At 35.8% G+C, this 22,333-nt stretch overlaps 2 protein-coding genes across 3 annotated transcripts; both read left to right on the top strand.

Annotated features, from left to right (window-relative positions):
• The first annotated feature begins 962 nt into the window (after positions 1–962).
• Positions 963–3,637, top strand: LOC146132134 (uncharacterized). The gene is made up of 4 exons (XM_083397907.1): positions 963–1,069; positions 2,232–2,390; positions 2,849–2,962; positions 3,281–3,637. The coding sequence occupies exons 1-4, from the start codon at positions 1,012–1,014 to the stop codon at positions 3,388–3,390; spliced, it is 441 nt and encodes a 146-aa protein (XP_083254033.1). The 5' UTR covers positions 963–1,011; the 3' UTR covers positions 3,391–3,637.
• Positions 3,638–9,470: 5,833 nt separating this feature from the next.
• On the top strand, positions 9,471–13,488 carry LOC146132133 (lymphocyte antigen 6D-like). Of its 2 annotated transcripts, XM_083396813.1 has the most exons (5): positions 9,471–9,600; positions 9,947–10,054; positions 11,121–11,279; positions 12,001–12,114; positions 12,441–13,488. In XM_083396813.1, exons 2-5 carry the CDS (start codon positions 9,997–9,999, stop codon positions 12,548–12,550), a joined length of 441 nt encoding a protein of 146 aa, XP_083252939.1. In that variant the 5' UTR covers positions 9,471–9,600; positions 9,947–9,996; the 3' UTR covers positions 12,551–13,488. The 2 variants fall into 2 exon arrangements, with proteins under 2 accessions (XP_083252939.1, XP_083252938.1); XM_083396812.1 differs by having other exon boundaries at positions 9,471–10,054.
• The last annotated feature ends 8,845 nt before the right edge of the window (positions 13,489–22,333 follow it).

Raw genomic sequence — 22,333 nt, 5'->3', positions numbered from 1 at the left:
CTGTTTCAAAAAAGTGTGAAAGTGAAATGTAGTCTAAATATATTCAGTTATATAGCCAAAATACCCTAATATTTCAGTGAGGGTTTTTGGGACCCCTTTAGTTCACGTACCCCCAAGTAGCCGATGGACCCCAGTTAAAGAACAATCGTCTTAGACTAGAGGGAACACTGGACAACGGTTCAATCAACCCATACACGCCAATACCTATATGTGAACATGATTATTTATCGACAATAATAAAGGTTGTTTTTGAGAGACATTAACCAAGTATGTAATTAATGATGCCAGAAAAGTGTAGCTGTATAGTTATTTTTATATTGATTGTAACTATTAGTAATTGTTTGTTCCATGCGAATTAAATGGCGAAAAAAAAAAAAAAAAAAAAAAAAAAAAAAAAAAAAAAAAAAAAAAAAAAAAGTTGTCTTCTACTCAGAAGGCAACACTTTAACGACAATATGTTTGTATGTGTACTACTTGTGTAAGCTGTGATTTTCCGTTGATATGCTATTAATTAAGTAAACAGTTTAGTTCATAACATTGTTAGTGATGACGAACGTTGATCACGGACATGAAAGTTGTTTGTGTAATTGCATTATGATAAGTCACGACACTTTTTTCAGTCACGAGTTTAGTGGAAAAAAACAAGTTCTTTTTGCTTTTCTGTTAGCACGACTATATATTATTTAATACGCAGATCGTCGTTTCAGTTCTCATTTTTCTGTGAACGACTTTGCAACAACCAACTCTATATAAAATTTAATAAATTTGAGCTTAGGCTATCCGAATCTCAAGTACAGTATGTTGCATACCGACCTAAGCTTTATTTTATCAAATTTATCGGGGCAACTATATTCATTTCAAAGTAAATTATAAAAATAAAGCAAACTGGGTTGCAGTACAATCAATTACTTCTCATAAATTTAGCAGTGTTACCGGAACATTTACATTGTCCTTGTTTAGATTATAGCTTTAATTTAGGGTCTTAATTGTTTGTTGTTTTTTTCTGGAAAGATGAACGGTCTTCAGAAATTTGGAGGTTTTCTTGTACTCTTAAGCCTTGCAACTTACGGTAAGAATAAATTCTACTTAACGTAAAACCAATTGCAGATATTCTTTAATAGCTTATTTCTAAATTTCTGTTTGTATACGCTAAACGAGCGTTTGACGTGGTTATACGGGCACATATGATATTTCAGTTTGTCCGTTAAAATCAAAGTCATGTTTTTTTGTGTGCTTTTGAATAAGTCCCTTGTGGCGATCTGTTAAATCAGTGGTTCTTAAACCCCTTTTTTTCAGGCGACCCCCTAAATTTAGTTTGATTTGCGTTTACAATGGTGGGAGTGTGTTTTACAATTGACGCCATAGTTTTTGTTCGGTCCAACAAATTTAAATTTTAAATGAATTCTAAATACGATTAAGTAGAAGGCGCCAAAATTGTATTTAATTAACCTTCTTACTTTTGAAAACCTAATTTCATAGTTAAAATTATACACTACGATTACAATATGCCTTTGTGGAGTCCCTAAAGATAGTCCACATACCTCTAAGCTAAGGGGTCCACAACCCTAATTTAATAACCCATGCGTTAAATGTTGTTTTAAGCATAGGGCTATAATTTGTAAAAAGGTAAATCATTGGTAGGATAGATCGTGATCAAGCAATAGGAATATCAAGACTTTACGCAATCTCTAAACAAATGAGGAACTTTGTTTTATATCGCTACGGCTTTGATGAGATATTTTGTGCACCTAGTTGTATACATCATTGCATCGCTGCAGCCTTGAACAAATAAAGATAATTCTATATAAAGTTGGCTAAATTAAATGATTAGAGCAATAGGCGGCTAATTCTAATTCATTTAAATCTAATTAGATGAATTGCTTGTGTGACTTATAAGTTTAGTTTTAAACTAGTTCCACATTCAGAATAAATTGCGAATCAAAGAAGATTTATTCCTTTTTTCAAAAATCCGGTAACTCCAATTCTAATCAAATTTAGAAAAAAACTAAAAGCTATAATTTTAATTTTAATCTAACTTGCAAAAACAACTGAAATAATTAAATTTTAAATTAAGATGCTTAAATTTTAATACAATACATAAAAAATGTTATCTAATTTTTAAAAACCTAAAAAAAATTAGATGTGTAAATCTGTACCACGTGTGTTAGTGTAAAACATTAAAGGCTATACCTGCAAAAAAGTAATAAAGGCCTTTTCATTTTTATTTTTAGGTATCGCGTTGCAATGTTACGTCTGCAGGTTCACTGGTATAACGCAACTTAAAGCGGTGTCGGGTAAGGACTGTTATGGACCCAACGTCAACGCAAGATATTTAGAGACCTGTCCAGCAAACAAGAAATTCTGCGAGACCCAAGAAATTAAAACTGGTTGTAAGTAAATGTGCCTTAAAAATTAGGACTATCAGCGTTACCTAGTATGCAAACCGTCTGAAATGTATATTTGGCTGACCACTGAAATGGTATACCGAGACTTTTGATCTCAGCAAAATCAAAGTACAACAAAAAATTCCACTTGCTTCTCACGTCAGATAAAATGTCACATTTTGGTCGCAAAATTTATTTTATTTGTATGACATTATTGTTTGCCTGGAAATGTAACTAGAATGGCAATGTTGTGTTTAGCTTCAAAGCAAAATTCAAGTACCATGACTTATTTGGCAAAAAACAGACAAGCATTAGAAAAGACCCAAACAAAAACTGTTAGGAAACACGTTATTCTACGATTTTGCTAGATTTACTGGGTTCATTTCCATGAAAAGATCCCATTTGGTTAACTCGGAATTTTGACACATAAATTCCAACAAACTGTCAAACAAATTATTTCACAGACGAGGGTAAAGTGATAAGGCGCGTCATCGTAAGATTGTGCGGAGAAAGGGATAGTCACACCGAATTCGAAGACCCAAACGGAGGCGGACTTCAAAGGAGATCTTGTCAAACAGGTTGGTTGCAAAAATTGGGGTTACTTTTTTTAAGATGTTCAGTAAAGTGGCGTAGGGTAACTTTACCCTTATGTTTGTTATTCTCTAATATCGAGTTTGTTTGGACCGATTTTGTGTATGTTCTTTGCATCTCGATCGCTTTTAAAATTACCTTTATCTTATTTAAACCGGAGTTGATTAAAACAGATCATGTTAACAAAATGAACTTTCTTCCAAAACAACAGAGGTGAGTCGCCTGTTTGTTTTCTTTACCCTTTTCCAGCAATCAGAAAGTGTAAAAAGAGCATTAAACTACATTGAATTATTGTTTTTTTGCAGATGGGTGCAACACGCGTAACGCTGCGGTCCGTTTGCAAACCGCTGGAAACTTCTTTACGCTTGCAACAACGATCATCGTCACTCTTGCTTCGACTAAACTAGCTAACTAAATGTCTATAGAGGAGTATAAATCAAGACTGTATATTACATACTTAACAAATCTTTGATCATTTTATGAAAAAAACAGTGGAAAATTTGTCCCGTTCTTACTTTCAAATCGCTATAACCTTATCAACATTATTGACCATTTTCTAAGAATCCATCACTATTCATACTCAATTCCTAACGTACCCCACAACCCAGCTACTAACCCAACCTTTAGTTTGTGACCCACCTATAAACAAACCTTGAACATCAGCCGTAAAATAACTCACAAGTAAACCCAGCATACCCCAAGCGCTAAACTTCGTCTTAACCCGAACCATATCCCAAGCGTAAAACCGATAATCCAAAGTTATAACAACAAACCTTATTTACAAACCGGCGAAGTTGGCTGTACTCAATGTAACCTTATTTTGTAACATATTATCGTTCTTCATGTTTTTTGACTTGTTTTTCTGACTAAAATATATTCAAAAAATGTTTTTTAGGACAACAAATGTAACTTGATTGCTCACAAGTTTTTTGAAATATATTTTTCTCATTAAAAACGCTGCTTGCGATTTAAAAAAATGGCCTTCTAAGTCATTTAAACATTTTTTCATTATTTAAACAAATGCTTTTCGGCACAATGGTGTAATTCACAAGCACGGTACGAAACTAAAAAGACAAAGATTCAAACAAACAGAGTTATATAAGCCTAGGGGTGAAAGTTCAGTATATTTCTCACGCGAACGATGAAGACTTTTTACCGAAAGGCAGAATTGTTTTCAGAAAAACGTCACAAAGTTACGACACGACAACGCCTCAAACAAGCAACTTTAGAAAACCCGAGGTTATCGCTCATGGTCCTGCAAAAAAAAATTGCAAAAATTAGTTTACAGGAACGCGGTTCTGGACCGCTTCGGCTTACTTTCCCCTCAGGTTGAGTCGCATATGGTTTCTGTAATATGTATATCCAAACAATCTATTGCTCTTCGGACACAAAGACCAACATTCAGTCTCTAGATATCAGGCAAGAGGTAAAATACATGAGATACTATACTATTAAAGAACAACTGTATCCTGGATAGCCGAAAAATCAGAAAAGAGCACTAATAGACCTATAGGTAGCAAATGACATTTTAGAATTTTTGGGGGTGAAAAATAAAATAATTTTCATACCGGAACGCATAAAAATTTCTGTTACCAAATTGATGTCCATACATTTGTTTACACATTTGCCATTTTGGTGTTTTAAAACAATATAGTTTGGTACCTTTTGTGTTTTTCGTTAACTAACTATAACCTATTTAACTATCCTACAGCTGTCCTATAGGCAGACTTGGACAACTAGATAATTCTAGTTTTCTAATTCAATGAATTAGAGCAAAATGCGACTAATTGTAATTCTAATCTAATTTGTAAATTGCTTGTGTGCTCTAATTCTAGTTCTAATCTAATTCGGATTTTACCAAAAATCCTACTTTGTCCAACGACATTTTTAGTCTCTTAGTGAAAACAAAGACTTTGAATTCAAACTCTATGGTTTAAAAGTAATTTTCACGGACTAAAAAGAATATATGCTATGCTACAATGGTTAAAAATTAGCACACACATAATTGACATGCACATTCCTATTAAAATACTTCGCGATTTAAATGTAATTGATTGTGAATAATAAAATGTAATTTTAGTTTAAATTCTAGTTCAAATTCGTTTTTTTTAAGATTCGGTAATTCTAATTCTAATCTAATTTGAGAAAACTCAAAATGATCTAATTCTAATTCTAATCTAATTTGGAAAAACTAAAATGCTCTAATTTTAATTCTAATCTAATTTTAAAAAGCTAAAATAAATCTAGTTGTCCAAGTCTGCCTATAGGTCAGTGGTTTTCAACCCTATTTAAATTGAATAAATGAAATCCGAATTTACATTGCGAAAAAAATAGTCTCCAAATAGTGTCAGATACGAATAAAAATATTTCAATTAATGCTGGAACAAAGCAACTCGAGCGAATATGTGTAAATTATACACAGTTCCAAAGAACTGTGACTATACATGTGCATCAAAATTATTGAAAAGTTTTAGTTAACATATAAATTTGAATGTAACAAACGAACGATCAAAAAAATTTCAATTTGTTCCACCAGTAAATTGCATTCAGTGCGATGGTTCACCTGCACAGTATCCACTATAGTTTTTGCAAACGCGTCTCATAACCGCATGTCACCCTCTACTTCGTAGCGATTACCACGTTTCGTTTTTTAAATTAAGCTCATTGCGCTGAATCAAGCTTTATAAAGACATGTGGTTGAACACGAAAAGCGTATTTTAATAACATAACTAGACCGTGTTGGGTACGATGATTGCATCACATTAATTTGGCAGCTCTTAAGACAGTGTTTCTCAACCTTTTTCACTCCAGGGCGCACTTGTAAACCTTTCAAAACGTGGCGGCGCACCGTACGAGCGAGTCGACTGCTAACTTTGTTTGGATACTTTGTTTTTTGCTGGCAGTTTTTATTACACCAGGCTCCTAATTTTAAAGCAGCTTGCGGAGTGGGTTAAAATAACCCGACTCCAACTCCCGAGTCCGACTCCGGCCAAATTTGCGATTTCGTCGAATTCCGAGTCCGCCTGCAACCCTACAGCATTTATATTACCCATTTACGTAACTAAATTGTATTTTCAAAAATCCCCTTATAGGGGTGTCATATATCTCATCCAACCACAATACATTGCTGGAAAATATCCACCATATGCTATTTCCGCCTTTTCAATTTGCTTTTGGCGGCATTCTTAGTTTTAAAATTGACACTGCACACAAAGGACTCGGGACTTGGGACCCAGGCAGTCCGACTCCAGCAAAACAAATCGACTAATACGGTACGTCGAGTCTCAAATCTGACTCTGATTCCACAGCCCTGCTGTAAAATACGATGTGCTCAATAGGACAGGCCCAAAGAGAAAGAAAAAAATAAAATAGGCCTTTCATGTTGTAAATTATGAGAAAAAAAACGGTATATTAGTTAGAGTTCGATGGAAAACAGAATAAGCCCTAAAACCAACAACATCTAACTCGGAATAAATCCCAAATGCAACGGAATAATACCTAAATGGACAAAATAATGCCCAAAACTGTAAAAAATAGGGTATGGAACGATTAAAGGACATCTTCTTGGCATCGATCGTTTTGGTGTCGACGTTTGGGTGCCCTAGTTTAAAAGGGGCCGTTAGGGCGCCACTGTTTTGGCACAGGATCGTTGGCCTTTGTTTGGGGTTAGGCGCGAGTAATGGGTAGAATTAGAAGTGGTTAAAATTATACCATTTGGGATATGGTTAAAATTATTAGGGGAGTTTGTGTTGAAGTTATGGGTGGGGTTTGGGGTTAAGTAAAATGTTGTAAAGGCCTTATTCTTGCCATTTAGGCCTTATTCGGACGAATTTAGGTCTTATTTTGATTCAAACGCTATTACGAGTATATGGTATTAGTCCTATTTTGGTCTTACCCCCAACTGTTTTTTATGCCGAAGTTGATGTTGTTTTAATCGCGGTCTTATGGCGGAAGCCCCGCTAGATATGTTGCAATAGTTCCTCTTTCTCTGTTAGCGAAGAGCCAACATCAACCATGGCACGTTCAATAAGGGTTGCGAATCCAGTCATATTGCTCAGTGTTTATTTACAGAAAATAGTGACTAGAGTTTATTCTAAAATTATTTGCAAATTCTACAAATAATACAGATTTTTTGTAACATTTTTCCCTATTTTCTCGCGGCGCACCCGGCCACCTTCCACGGCGCGCCAGTGCGCCGGGGCGCACCGGTTGAGAAATGCTGTCTTAAGAGCTAAAAACAGCGATTTTATGTAGAAGAAACAAAAGCTTGTCTCACCTACTCACTCACTAAAGTTTTGAGTGTGACGTCATCGTAAATAAAACGAAATGTATAAATTGTACTAAAACAGCAGAAATATGTTGAGTTATGGCGATCCCACCACAATTTTAGGCGACCCCACTCGGGGTCGCGATCCATAGGTTGGAGACCACTGCTATAGGTGACGCATCAACGCACCACGGTTACTTTACGCGACTATGCAAATAATAAAACTGTTTTTTCTCGTGTGTACAAGTTTATTAGCTGGTATACATCAGGTCATACTAGTGCGAAGCTTTGGATGTCAATTTTTAACTCTAAGGTCAATGTTTTGGACTTTGCTGACTTTTTATTTGGAAATACATCCATTTTAATGTTCCTCTGTAGCCTATCCTATCGAACAACACACGTTACAATGCGATTGTTTTGATTTGCGAATCCATAGAACAATAGAACACGTATAGACTGTTTAATAATAAACGCTTGTAGTCTGCATGTAAATTTCACAAAGCATGTTGAGTCCAATGACATTCACCTATACTCAACTTCGTCGTGGTAGCTTGAAAGTACCGGACAGCGCCAGGCTTCGTAAGTTATGTCGAGGTACCCACTAGTTTTACGGGTAATGTGTTTGTTGCTACAGACAACTCTTTGGGTCGCTTTTTGCAATGGAAAGTCTTCAATTTCCCCTCTAAATGTATAATTTTCAAACGAAATATGTTTTCTTCGCTTCCAAACGATCATCATGTTGTGTTTTTACTCAACACCTAAACAATCAGTATGAACTGAAAAACCAACCAAGCGTGACTATGTTGTTTATCAACTCAGAGTAGGGGAAGTTCCACAACGTGAACTGAGCGGGCCTAAACGTCACTTTACATCCTATTATTGTTACACGTAGGCGACGAAACAGAAACTATAGCTATTACGTAAATGGTTGTAACACCGAGAAAAACCGTTGAGCTGCATTTATGCGCTAATCCACGATTTTAACCACACATTGTAGGACAACGTAAGCTATAGCCAGGTTTACCATCACTACACCACCCATTATAAGGACGGCTTCCACCCATTATAAGAAACTATATCACTTGCAATGGAGGATAATATAAATGGGGTTTTATACAGATTTGTTGCTTCGTCCGTAAAGTAAGTCACATTTCCAGAATTAAGAACAATAAGTTTCTAAAATGTAGAATAATAGACCTAAAAATACGGACAAATCATCGAAATAACAACATGGCAGCCCTGGCTATATTTTTGATCGTCGTTAAACCTTCGGATAGTAAAAAAGAGATTTATGTGTAGAGCCAGACACGGTGGATTTGTTTTTCGAAAACCTATGACACATTTCATTGGACCGCAGTTTAGCTTACGTCACTACCTAGTCCCACGTGACTGAGTTTGTTTACGGGAAATAAAGCGCGATCAAATTGATATTATTTAAAATAATTTACTCGTACCGGAAAAGTGCACTAGCCGTATAGTAAACGTTTTTTTGTATTGTTCTTTGATAAGTTGAGGGTAGCTAGAAATTTTATTGGAACTATAGGTACCATTTATATACTAACATATAACTTAATGCCTGCTACTGGAATATTTTAGTCGTGACAAAACTATTTGCCAGGCGGTAAAATTTATTTTTGTCGTAAATTTTAATTTATTTGCGCCAGACGTGTTTTAGTTATACGTACTTACGGGTAATTCCGTTTACAGTTAGCTCATAACATTATATAGTGACGGCAACGTTTAGGAAGGCCATTGAAGTGGTTCACTCGAGTGCGTTCTGATGACTCACGTCCCCTTTGTGACGGGGTCACGTTTCCCCATGACGAGGGTGATATAAGGAAGAGTTTCTTAGCCAAAACAGGGTCGTCGTTTGATTTGGTTGGGTCACCAACTGCATAGTTTTATCTCGTTAGATTTATTAAGATTGGTTCTCGGAAACACTTTATCGAACTTATGCTCTGTCTTCGGTTTTGTTTGCTCACAAAGTTCAGTAAAGAGAATTCTGACAAAAAATTGGTCGTTATTATTGACATTTGAGTTGCCGCGAAAATATAAAGCACTGATATAAGGAAAAATATATATGTGTGTTTACTGTTTTACTCTGATCGTTGGGGTGCACCTCACATAAGAAGTGTAGGGCATTGCGCCGTCGTTTCAGTTTCAATTTTTTTACGAGTTAGTTAGATGGGTTAAACCTGAACATAAACCGCATTTCAACCCACTCTTGGAGTTATCTTAAGCCAAGGCTTTTTTGTCTTTTTGTTAGAATTATCAGTGATTTATCTCACATGATTTATATCTTCGAAAAATTTGGAATGCTGCGATAATAATGTGTAGACGTCGTTTTGAAACACACAGGTATTAGTTAGTTGTGAGTCAATTTTTTTTGTCAGACTTTTACCATGGTAATCGAAGATATAACCGTGATATGGCATTGGTACTTCATCATACATCTCTGCATTTCTGTCAAAATATTTTAAATAGACTTTTTAGTTTTTAGTTTTTCACCAATACTAAGTTAACTAAATCAAATATTTTTAGCTGGCTTTTGTGCATACATTTAAATTACTAACTTAAATGAGTCCCTACATTTTCTGCACAACTGATCGCTGCTATATTTAAGCGCCTTCTTTGGCTATGAAGTGGCTATAAATGAGTAAAAACTATTACATTTTGTAACAGGTGCATGTTGTTTCTTTTGCAGCTTAACAATTTGACTATTCGATTTGCGATTCTTGAAGTTATCTTTAAAACATGAACGGTCTTCTTAAATTTGCAAGTTTGTTTCTGCTTTTGAGCATTGCTACTTATGGTGAGTATAAATTCCTCCTTAATGTAAAGCCATTTTATCGTCTAGCTAGCCTTTTTAAACAAACATTCTTTTAGTAGCGAATTTACAATATTTCTGGAATCCCAAACGATTCCTAAAGTTTTTTTAAAATTTAGTAATATGTTATGCAAAAACCTAAATATGAAGAATAGGTAAAACGGTAAAATGTTCTCATGTCTACACATAAAGTGAAAATATGCCCCAAAAATTTGAAAAAAGAGAAAAAATTGCCAAGAAAATTTTACAAAAAGCGACAAAAAATTGAGAGAAATTGCCACAAAAAGAAAAATTCAATGTATAAGCATAACAATTTATGGCATTTTTTTATTAATTTAAGGAAAAACATAGGCTTGTTAGAGTTTGAATAGATTTGGCTTTTTTGGCTTTTTTATTTTTGTCATCTGGCAACCCTGGTTCCGCTATGTTCAAAGCCGTATTGTTTGGTATACCGGTATATTAAAACATTTGGCTGATATCGACAATACCTGCCAATATCCCTTACAAGTGGTAGTATCGGGTTTCGTCCGATACTGGGGTGGTTACGGTGCTGATCCAAAACCACATTCATTTGTGCAGTACAACAAGTTGTTTTGCTTTAGAAGGTATATTTCCTAAAATTTGTTATTCAGAAATTGAAGATAAGTAAGCATCCTAAAGCAAAATCAAATTCGATCGAAAACCTAAAAAACAAATCTTTACAATGGCACTAATCAATTCGATTTTTGCTAAGCTAACCAAAGTAATGACATCATAACGTATAGCATAAGTACTTTATGGCTGTAATATCAAGTAGTGCTGGCGAAAAAATGCTAAGAATCGGGCATCATTCCCTCTTCTAACTGTAAGCCTGCGCAGTTCACAAACTCTTCAAAAGTGAAAAGTAAACAAAAGGGTTCTGTAAGATATAACCCAAGTTGTCCGGTTATAAACGACTTCTCGTTAGCCAATGGCGCTTCTTGCAGTAACCCTAGCGTACCACATGGACTAACTAACTTCGATGCAAAATTAAAAATGAAGACCAATCAAAAATGCTTATGTATTTTTCTAGGTGTCGCGTTGCAATGTTACGTGTGCAGGTACAAGTGGATATCGCAATTTAATGCGGTGTCTGGTGCGGACTGCCTCGGACCCAACGTCAACGTAAGTTATTTACAGACCTGTCCAGCAGACAAGAAATACTGCAAGACTCAAGAAATCAAAAATGGTTGTAAGTAAATGCGCCTTAAATATTAAGACCGAGTAACGCAGCAAAGATAAGTACAAATAATAAAAGATAAGTTTCCATATGTCGCTCAAGTCAAACATGCTTCATATATTGGTCCCAAAATTGATTTTATGGGGTATGGCGTTAAAGCCACTTGGCGCTTGTGAGTTAGATTAGAAGTGCAAGAAATTTACTGGTATTATTTTTGTTATCCTTGAAAACGGAAATTAGAGAATGTATACTGTAAACAGTTTTATATAAAACAAGGGAGATGAAAAGCAATGCCACCGAAAATTTCACGCCATAAATATTTTTTTTCTGATATTATTTTGTCATGAAAATCCTAAATTTGTTACCTGAAATATAAATTACCATAGGTGTTAAATGTTTTAGCTACTTGGAAAAGCGATACCTTAGTGAGAAATTTATTTTATTACCATAATTTGTAGCTAGATGAAGATCGTTTTATTGACCATTTTACAAGAAACCCTTAAAAGAAATGTTAAACTAAACAAGGCAAAGCATAGACAAAAATGTTAAGCATATTTTTACAATATTGCTGAAAAACTTTAATAAAACTTTACTGACGAAAATGGTCTCTTGTCTTGGTATTTTCCCTAAGCAGAGCGTTATAGGGCAAACTCAACAACTTAACAGGCGATATGGAAGCCGCTTGCCAATCCTATGTTTTCCAAACCTAAAAAAAATCAACTATATTCAACAGTCGAAGGCAAAGTGATTCAGAGAAGCATTGCGAGGTCGTGCGACTCACAAGCAAGTCACCTTGAATTCGAAGCTCCAAACGGAGGCAGTACTCAGTTGAGATCATGTCAAACAGGTTGGTTGCAAAGTGAAAGAGACAGGAAATGTGGTATTGGATCACTTTTTATTCTGCACTAAATCGAATTTCTTAGGCCTGGATTCACAACGATTTTACTGATATTCTGTTTAAGACTGTTTATCTCTTTAATTACCATTTTGAATTACTTGTATATCTCTATATAAAATTTTAAATAACTTTGTTTTTTTTTGTGAATTTGTCTTCAAACGCGAAATATATCAATTAAAACCAAGTTCTGGCCGTAAACTGAAAAAGACTTGGCCTATATAATTTGCCTTGCGATTAGAAAGCGTTTATCTAAAGTTTTCACATTATATTTGCAGATGGGTGCAACACGGGTAACGATGCGGTCCGCTTGCAAACCGCTGGACACTTCTTTACGCTTGCAGCAACTATCATCGTTACTCTTGCTTCGACCACATTAGCGAATTAAAAGTCCAGTCGCATTAATCAAGGCTGTGTATTAGGTATAACGATATTTGAGCAAGGTTACCATTTACAAATCAGTTATTTCTCTTTGAACTCTTTACTGTTTTTTGTACTGTGCAACTTTATGTGTAATTGTAAATATGTCTTCCATATTTTTTCTCAACAAGAGGGAAAGTTTTCTGGATCTTGCATTTAAAATTGCCACCTTTTTCAATGCAACTATACTACACGTATTATAATACAACCACTTCCAATTCAATTCCGAACTTGTCCCATAACCTAACTACTAACCCATACCCAACCTAGCCCGTAACCTAAACCGCATAGGTTTTGCCAATTTAAAATCAATAAAGCCATATTGTTTTCGCGACACACGCTTCAAACTGAATTTTGGCTTCATATTTGCGCACCATAGTTCGTTCGAGAACAACAGGTGTTTTTAAGAATAATTGTTTTATAACGTAACTTTGTAACGTCAATATATTGCGCCCAACTCAAATATCCTGAATCCACCACTGTTTTATCCTGAATCCGCCACTGTTTTCGTAGTGGGTTTACATGGCGGGCCTTCAAAACCTCTGAAAAGAGTACTTTGGGCTGCGACAAAAAATTTTTGCCGACCACTGCTATAAACCGATTCTGAATACAAGTCATGATGGAACTCACAAGCACAAACGATAACCCTACTCCTAACCAGCCTGTATCCCAACCATAATTAAACCTGCAACCCAGAGTAATTACAATAGACACTTAATTAAAACCCTGATGTTAACTATGCACAAGGCACCGAGTTTTTCACTATTTTGTAACCAATATGTTTTCTGAATAACTTTATGTGTTTTTGCTTTGCATTCTTCCGGCATGTCGAAGTCGTCAAGGCAATACCGTATATTTTTGTACATAAAACAGATTACAAATTCAATAAAATTCACGATTTTTAAGTAGGCGGGTTAAATTGGAGAAAGTATATTTTCGAATGACGTTTTGAAATTTCACACATTTTTCCTCTGTTTGCACAGCGAATAAATTGGATTTGTTACATCAAACATATTTAGGGTTTTCACTATAAATTAGACTCAAATACGTGTTAGGTTGAGGAACACATTAGAAAAGTTGGTGTTTTAAAAGAAAAAAAGAGATGCAGTCTTTGTTGTATAATTGACAAGTTTATCATGTGATCAATGATCACATTATATTAGGGTTGCCATTTTCAAACAAAAAAATCCCAGACACATTCACTACAGGTTGAATAACCTCCTGGAGCGGTACCAATAATGTACTATGGAAGTTTAAAACCAAACGAACCTTTTCAATTTTTCACGCTAAACCTAATTTGATCCGAGTAACAAAGAAATGAATAACGAAACCACTTTATTTCAACGTCATTTGTTTATAAGACTTAAGTCAAGTCAAAATGCAAAATATTCGACTGAAGATGACCGTACTTATGATATTCGTATCTAGGCAATCACATCTATCGAGATAAGGGGTATTTCGTCATCGTGAAAAATTGCGGCGAAACCATAAAGGTGTTATTTGTTATTGGCCAGTAACGGCATGATCCTCATAAGCTTAGATGTCAATTCACATGATCACATTAGCAATTCGTAAATAGATTTTTTCGCTTGAAAGTTTGAAGATCTACCTGCACGCCACACTGAATTATAAAAACCTGTGCAGAAACCACACGTCACACCTAATTTGTTATCCTAAAATGTTAAAACTTTCTTGCTGTGTAGTTTATTTTTTCTTGTTTTTTCTTTTGCGTTTTTTATACACTAATAGTTAAATGCAAACTATTGAAATTTCTATCGCTGGGTGCGTCGCAAAATGAACAAAGGGCAGCGCGAGAAAAAAAGTTCCATTTGCCCAACATATTAGCGAAATTCCGAAGACACTATCAAGACCCCAATAAAATATAAGCATTTGGGTATTCATAACAAGTAAAACTCATAGTTAAAAACATGAGTAAAACAGGATCAGACGTTTTGTTTAAAAGGAAAATATATTTCGTCAAGCGGCATCATCAGTTCCTTATTCAAATAGAAAGGAACTGATGATGCCACTTGGCGAAATATATTTTCCTTTTAAACAAAACGTCTGATCCTGTTTTTACTCATGTTTTTAACTTTGAGTTTTACCTGTTAATATACGCGTTAGCGGAGCAGTGATCGACTGGCTATAACCTGCCGCCGATGGTTTTGAATTCTATAAAGATACACCCTATTGTTGGGTATTCATATTATCGCCTCGTCTTGCAATGTATAGCCTAGATTTTTCGTGGTTGGTTTTTCCAAAAAATAATAAACAAAATGTAGGTATAATAAAAAAAATTATCCTGACATACAAGTTACCGTTTGTTACTGGAGTTTTTCAGTTACAACGAAACTGTAAAACAGTCGCTAAAACCATTTTTATGAATTGTTTTGGTAAATTTCAATTTATTTCGTGAGAGTTGTTTAATTCTATGTAATTAGGGGTAAGTTTTGTAAACAGTTTTAGCTCTTTACATTGTTTACGGACTGGTAACTTTTAGAAAGACCAATGAAGTGATTCACTTGAGTGCGTTTTGGTGAGTCACGTCCCTTTTCCCCCGTCATGTTTCCCCATGACGATGTTGATATATTGTAGTTTCTCAGCCAACATGCAATTAAGGGTCATCGTTTGATTTGGTTGGCTTACCAGCCGCAGTATAATTTTATATGGTTAGATTTATTAGGATTGGTTCTGAGCAAGATTTTTTCGATACTTATAGACAAAAATTTGCGAAAGCAATATTAGGACACAGCTCATATTAATTAAATTCGAACTCATGCTAATGTTTATGTTTTGTTTGCTTTCAAAACGTTCTATAAAGATAATTGTGACGCCACAGCTTCGTTGTTATCATTAGTATTTGCGTCACCGCAAAAACAAGAAGCACTGATATAAGGGGAAAGTAGTTTTGTGTGTTTCACTCTGGTTCTTTAGGTACATCTCATATAATATTTAAAGCATTGTGCCATCGTTTCAGTTTAAGATTGTTTTTACGAGTTATTTGAATGAGGCAAACCTGAACATAAACCACATTTATTTCCAGTTATAAAGTATCTCAGGGTTATCCTCGGGACAAACTTTTATTTTTGTATATGTTAGAATTAACAGGGACTCATCTTACATAAAATAAGATTAGTCAATGCGTTAATACAAATGTACTAAATCAAATATTTTTTTTGCTATGGTACACGCATTTGACTTGACGGTTTAAAACAAGTTTTCATGAGTTCCCTGTAAAGCTGATCATGCCATGTATGCTTTGCGCCTTCTTTCGCTCTAATTTGGCTATAAATGAGCAAAACTTAAAAACATTTTTGTTTCTTTGCAGTTTCGGATTTTGACTAATAGATTTGCGTTTTTTGGAAACATGAACGGTTATCTTAAATTTGCAAGTTTTTTTGTACTCTTGACCGTCGCAACTTATGGTGAGCATAAATTCCTCTGTATGTAAATCAAATTATCGCCGTGTTAGTCTTTTCAAACCAACGTTAGTGCTATACCACATTTTAAATGTTAAATCACAAACGATTCCCAAGGTTAACAGTTTTGTGATATGTTATGTATAAAAATCCTAAATATAAAGTATAGGTCAAAAGGCAAAGTGTTTCACTCCTATGTTTATTCACAACTCTGTGACAATTGTTTAAAGCCGCATAACCCTGATGGTTGGGGTATTTGTTTGCCTAGGTAGCGGTCCATAAAGTTGCACCCTTAGCTTAAAAATCATCAGCAATACACTTATCTATACACACAGTACTTTTTGTCTGCAATTTATTTGTGCAATAAGCAAGTTGTTTGCTTTAAAGGGTGTATTTATGGGAAAATGTTATATAGAAATTGGACATAACTTAGGCAAGGCAAAACAAATTCAGGCCGAAATACCCTAAAAAGCAATACACTTATCTATACACGGTACTTTTTAACAACAATATCAGATAGTATCAGGATCGAAATAAAATACTTTGAATTGGCCATCGTTCTCACGACAGTAACCCTGCGTAGTATATAAACTCTCCTACAGACGATAAGTATACAAGGCCTCTTTGATGAATGTCCTTAGTTGTCCAGTTAAAGACATGACTGAACGTTAGTCAATGACGGTTTTAACTGTAACTCGCGCAACACATGAACTAATTAGGCCTATTTTTAATACACAAACAAAAAAGCTTAATTATTTTTTCTAGGTGTCGCGTTGCGATGTTACGTGTGCGACTACAAGTGGATATTAAGATTTAGTACAAGGTCGGGTGTGGACTGTCTTGGACCCAACGTCAACGCGAGGTATATGCAGACCTGTCCATCAAACCAAAAATACTGCAAGACTCAAGAAATTAAAACTTATTGTAAGTTAGACCTGTATTATTTTATAACATTTTGAATGGGCTTTAACTCGAAAAAAGTTGAGGAAGTAAACCGTGATGCAGAAACACTAAAAACACCACAAAGATTTTCTTTTACTGTTTTCGTCAGACAAAGCTTAAATTTGTGGCCGGAATTAGATTGGTATAAGAGTTTAATGTTTAAATCACTTGAAAAAGTGTTATTATCTTCGTAAACAATTCAGTTTTAAGTGTATAATAAGTAGTTGGTTGACAATGTTTTATGGAAAGCCGCCTAACAATTATTTAAAGTTTAAACCTTAAAAATTAACAAAATTTAACAGACCACGGTTACTTGGTAGAGCGCAGCATTGCGAGGTCGTGCAGTTACCTCCTCACATTCAACAAACCAAACAGAACCGGAACTTATTTGACATTTTGTCAAACAGGTTGGTTGCAAAAAGATAAGGAATATGATATTGAATCACTTTTCCCAAATATTTGTTATTCATGTCACTGATAAATCCAGGGAGTCGAACTATACCCGAGCCGGAACTTTATGAACCGGTTTTGGGCCAATTTTACCGCGCGGAACCGAAACTAAACCGTGTTTTCAATTTAAGAAGTCGAACAGGAACTGAACCAAATATTTTGAAAGTACCTGAATAACTGAAGCTGAACCTGTCAAGAAAGCGGTTTACTCCCGCATGACGTCACAACTTACGTCACGAAACTTTTAAATACGAGCTGCTATTCTGCTCTACATTTATTGACGTACATTTTTAGGTTTAACGTAGATAATATTGTATCCAAACCGGAACTTTATAAACCGGTTTTAAAAATAAATTTAGTCGAACCGGAGCTGAACCGAAACTTTTACATTCCTTCGAACCGAAACCGGAACTGAACCGGTTTTCGAAAAAACCTTAAACCCGGAAAAGTCAAACGCTTCGACTCCCTGGATAAGTCGAAATTCTTAGGCTTGTTTTCGCATTCGCATTGCGATAAACAGAAAATGAATACAGATATTGTGTTTATTGCAGTAATTTTCGTTTTTCAATTGCTTTTATGTTTTTTCTAAATTTTAGTTATCGCTATCGATATAAAACAAAACTTTTGTTATTTTTCGCATTTGTTTTAAAAGCAGCGAGTCGAACCGAAACCGAACCGGAACTTTATGAACCGGTTTCGGGTCAATTTTTTTCTGAACCGTAACCGAACCTGAACCGTTTTTTATAAGATTTTAAGGAGCCGAACCGGAACTGAACCGAATAATTTGAAAGTACCTGAACCTTAACCGAACCCGAACCTGTAAATAAAAGCGGTTCGCTCCTGTATGACGTCACAACTTCCATTTTACAGAGTCAAGTTACGTCATATTCGAAATTTTATGAAAAAAATATGAATAATGAATGAAAAAATCGTTGATTTTTTATTTTTTAAGATATTTCAATAACCAGTTACTGTTTTCTTAATACGTCACGTAACTTAGATTAAATGACTTACAATTCAAAGATTATTCTCTACATTTATCGACCCACATTTTGAGATTTAACGCAAATTATATTGTAACTGAACCGGAACTTTATGAACCGGTTTTGAAATAGCGATGGTCGAACCGGAGCTGAACCGGAACTTTTAAATTCCTCCGAACCGAAACCGGAACTGAACCGGATTCCGAAAAAATCCTTGAACCCGAACCGAACCTGAACCGGAAAAGTCAAACGGTTCGACTCCCTGCTTAAAAGGCATAATTTATTGTTTAAAGCCGAGTTTTAATCATAAAAAAAAACGCCGCTTATATTATCCAGCTTGCCCCAAAAAGTCTATATGAGCGAATCTGAAGTTATCACAATTTATTTTTTGCAGATGGATGCAACACGGGTAATGCTGCGGCTAGCCTGCTAACAGCCAAACACGTTTCGCTTACTGCGACCATGGTCGTAATTCATAACTTTTGCTTCGACTAAACTGGCGTATTAAATGTCTTTAGTCTCATCTATAAACGCTGTATATGACATATTTAACAATATTTGAGCGAGGTTCCCCTTACCGATAATATTTAGTTCTATTTGGCCTCTTTAATGATTCTTACTATTGCTCAAAATTTTTGTCAAAATAATTGCTTTTTAAAAAGAATTCAAAAAATATAAAATTCAAAAATGTTGGTGGCGTGCACAAGAGCATTATAAACTCACTAATAGTCGTGATATTCATTCATAAAATATTCTGATTTTTCAGAACGACAAGAAGAACTTACTCGGTGCAAAATTATATATCAGTTTGGTTTTTTTCTGTAGCGTAAAACAGTGGCCCAGGTGGACGACTGGTACTACAAATATAATTGAATAGACAAAAGTCGAACATTAAAGTGTCATTTTTTTCATTTATAGGCCAATATTTGCTTAACAGGTCACCTTTTTTTAAAAGGTGACCTTTTAAGTTCGAATCACTGCGTTAAATCGCAAATCATGGCTGAAATTCATGTATGGCATCGGATCGGCACCGATACTACCCTGGTATCGGACGAGTAGCGATACCATCACTTGGCATCGGTTATATTATCAGACATCCCTAGTTTCGACTGTGGCGTTTATGACCGAAATAGGAACAACATTAACGAAATGTCTTGGAAAGCAGCACATCTGCATTTTAAAACTGTTAAAAATGTTTGCAATTTTTTTCACTCACAACCGCATCAAACAAGCGTTTATTCAGACATTAAAATACATCCTGTAGAATTGTAGATAGTTTATATTCCCTGTGTGGTTTTGCGTAAATACATACTTTTTAGTTTTTGTATTTTAAATGTCTTTCATTATGCATTTGTTTGCGTTAAAAATACGCAAGTGTGAAAGTATACGTTTGAATCGTTATGATTTGTTAATATACTGTTCGTTATACTTACAGCAACATTAAGGACTTTGAGCTACCTAACCTGAGTTGATATTACGAGCAGGGTTTTTTTTTTAAGGTTTGGTTTGGGTGACCGCTAAGCAGTTTTAAGAGACCGCAAGTGTTTCATTTAAATACCAAAAAATAGCTACTGTAGTTGCAAGTCCAAATTTTGGAAAACCGCTATTTTAAGCGGACAAAAAACTAAAAATACGGGTATATATAGGGATGCAACGTGGTACTGGAAAGTCTTCGTAATTTGCCGCTTTATTTAATAACCTTATAAATGTTTCATGAAACCGGCAATTTTCTTAAGTTCGAAAACGCCCTTGGCCAACTATTAGAGTCGGCAAACAGTTTAAATTGATCCATATTTTGCAACGATTCTATCAACGCTAAAGATTACACAAAAAAGAATTTCTCCCCTCTCTGACAAGCCACTGGTAAAAATAAGCCGGCACTAGTTGAGGAAGATTACCGGCAAAATAATTGCCGGTACGCTGTACCGCTATAAAAATCGCAATTTTCTTGGATGTATTTTTAGACTAGGACAGTGCTCTTCAACTGGGTGTATCGTACACCCCAAGGTGTACCAGAAGTGTTAAAGGGTGTACCACATTGATGGGGTGTACTAGGATGTACACGATCCAGATTACCATAAGCCTATGATCAGGTAATAAATAAAAAACAGGTTTATTACTAGATTGACTGGAGTGCAGAATACATGGCACCACATGTATTTAAGCGTAGCCTACATAGCTTGGAAGATACTATTTTCTATTTATGGCATCATAACCAAATATTTCATTTGATAAATAATTGTTATTGTGAGGTACTAACTATAGTTCTTCATGACGGTTAATAGTCCTTTTTGCAGCACAACAGGGTGTATGCTTCTATAAGTTTAGGGCATTTCGTCGACTGGGATGACGTAAAAGAGTGTACTGTTCCAAAAAAGGTTGACAAGCACTTGACTAAGATACAGTTAATTTCTTCGCCAAGAAATCAAAAACAGTCCGCTTAGGTTTCTTAAGGTTACTTGTTTTACAAAGCCCCGTAATAACGTAAATTCTTTGTGACGTCCAGGTTTTTTTTAAGGTTTGGTTTGGGTGACCGCTAAGTAGTTTTAAGAGACCGCAAGTGTTTCATTTAAATATCAAAAAGTCAAAAAATTTGGGAAACCGCTGGAGAAATTTTTTTCGGTCCCCCAAAACACCTTAAAAAAAACACTGGTGACGTCTTCTCTGCACATTTTCATACGTTACGAAAAAAAATCTTCCAGTAAAAAAAATATTCTAATTTCACCTCCGTGGCAAGCTGACAAAAAATTCATGACGCGGAACTCGATCGTAGCTATTATATAATTTGTACAAAACACGATTTTGTTCAGCGCGGGGGGAGAAAACAAAACGGCCGCACGGGGGCGCTCGGCACGCAAACGGGACGAAAATTCTTAAAATGACGAGGGATAAAAAAACACGCGAGAGGGGGAAAGGCATCGATTAAAAAAATAAAACAAAACCAAAATGAATCGCAAGCGGAAGGAAGAAAGCAAAGAGCGGCGGCAAAGATAAAGCGCTGAAAGGTGAAACGAACGCATACAAGGCGGCTTTAACTGTTGCCAGGTTGGCCCTGGAGAGATTACAGAGGCCTCTTCGCTGACATCTAACGGCAAACCATCAGGATAGATTTCGCCGCGAGGAGCGCGCAAGGGCAGATTGCGCAGAGATGAATCATATGATAGGCTGAAACCGCGCGACACCTAACGATTTCGACGTATAGTAATGGTTGCTCGATTTGATCAAAAAATCACGTGACGTGTTTGGTGAATAGGTGAAACGTCACACAGAGGGCACTGTTGCGAAATAAAATACTACCTTGGATTTTGTATCGCTGGTCGAGGATTTAGACCATTTGGGACGGGAAGCTAGCTACTGTTTAACACCGGTTTGAAAGGAGAAGTCGCAAGCACTGCACAGATTTGCTCGAGGTGCGCTGGGGGCAAAGTTACGGGTTGGGAGAAAACGAGCTGGGCCGCCGCTGTTTCTGCGGTTGCTTAATCGAGCGTGCGCGCGCGGCCGAAATTCCAAAGTTGGCGGGCGACTTGACTCTGAGTGGTTTGGGGTGATTGGCTATTGTTCGGTGCGCGACTGTACCCGAGTTAAGCTGTTTGAACTCGGTTTGGTTCTTAACATCGCCACACAGGGACTTGCAACAGAGAACGTTGCGGCCTTCCTTCGTCAGCGTCGTAACTTTTTGACCTCGGTTCTAAAGGTGGACACAATTCGTCGGGCAAATTTTACGCAATGATACAACAAGGCTCGCCACTGCTCGAAAAAAGGTGTTAGTTTGCGGCCACCTCTTGAATTAAGACATTTCCAAAACGTGAAACCCAACTACAAATCCCTGGAAATTAAAGCTTTCGCTTTTTCTACCAGAATCTAAAACAAAACTAGCATCAAGTTTCATACATATCAAAACCAATATTTATATACTTCAGCGCAATCAAAACGGGCTTTTCAACGGATAACTCCTCA

This window comes from Ascidiella aspersa, chromosome 9 (assembly GCF_963924565.1).
Source record: "Ascidiella aspersa chromosome 9, kaAscAspe10.2, whole genome shotgun sequence".
Lineage (NCBI taxonomy): Eukaryota > Metazoa > Chordata > Ascidiacea > Phlebobranchia > Ascidiidae > Ascidiella > Ascidiella aspersa.
The sequence above is the reverse complement of the archived record's forward strand: the minus strand, read 5'-3'. Positions and strand labels throughout refer to the sequence as shown.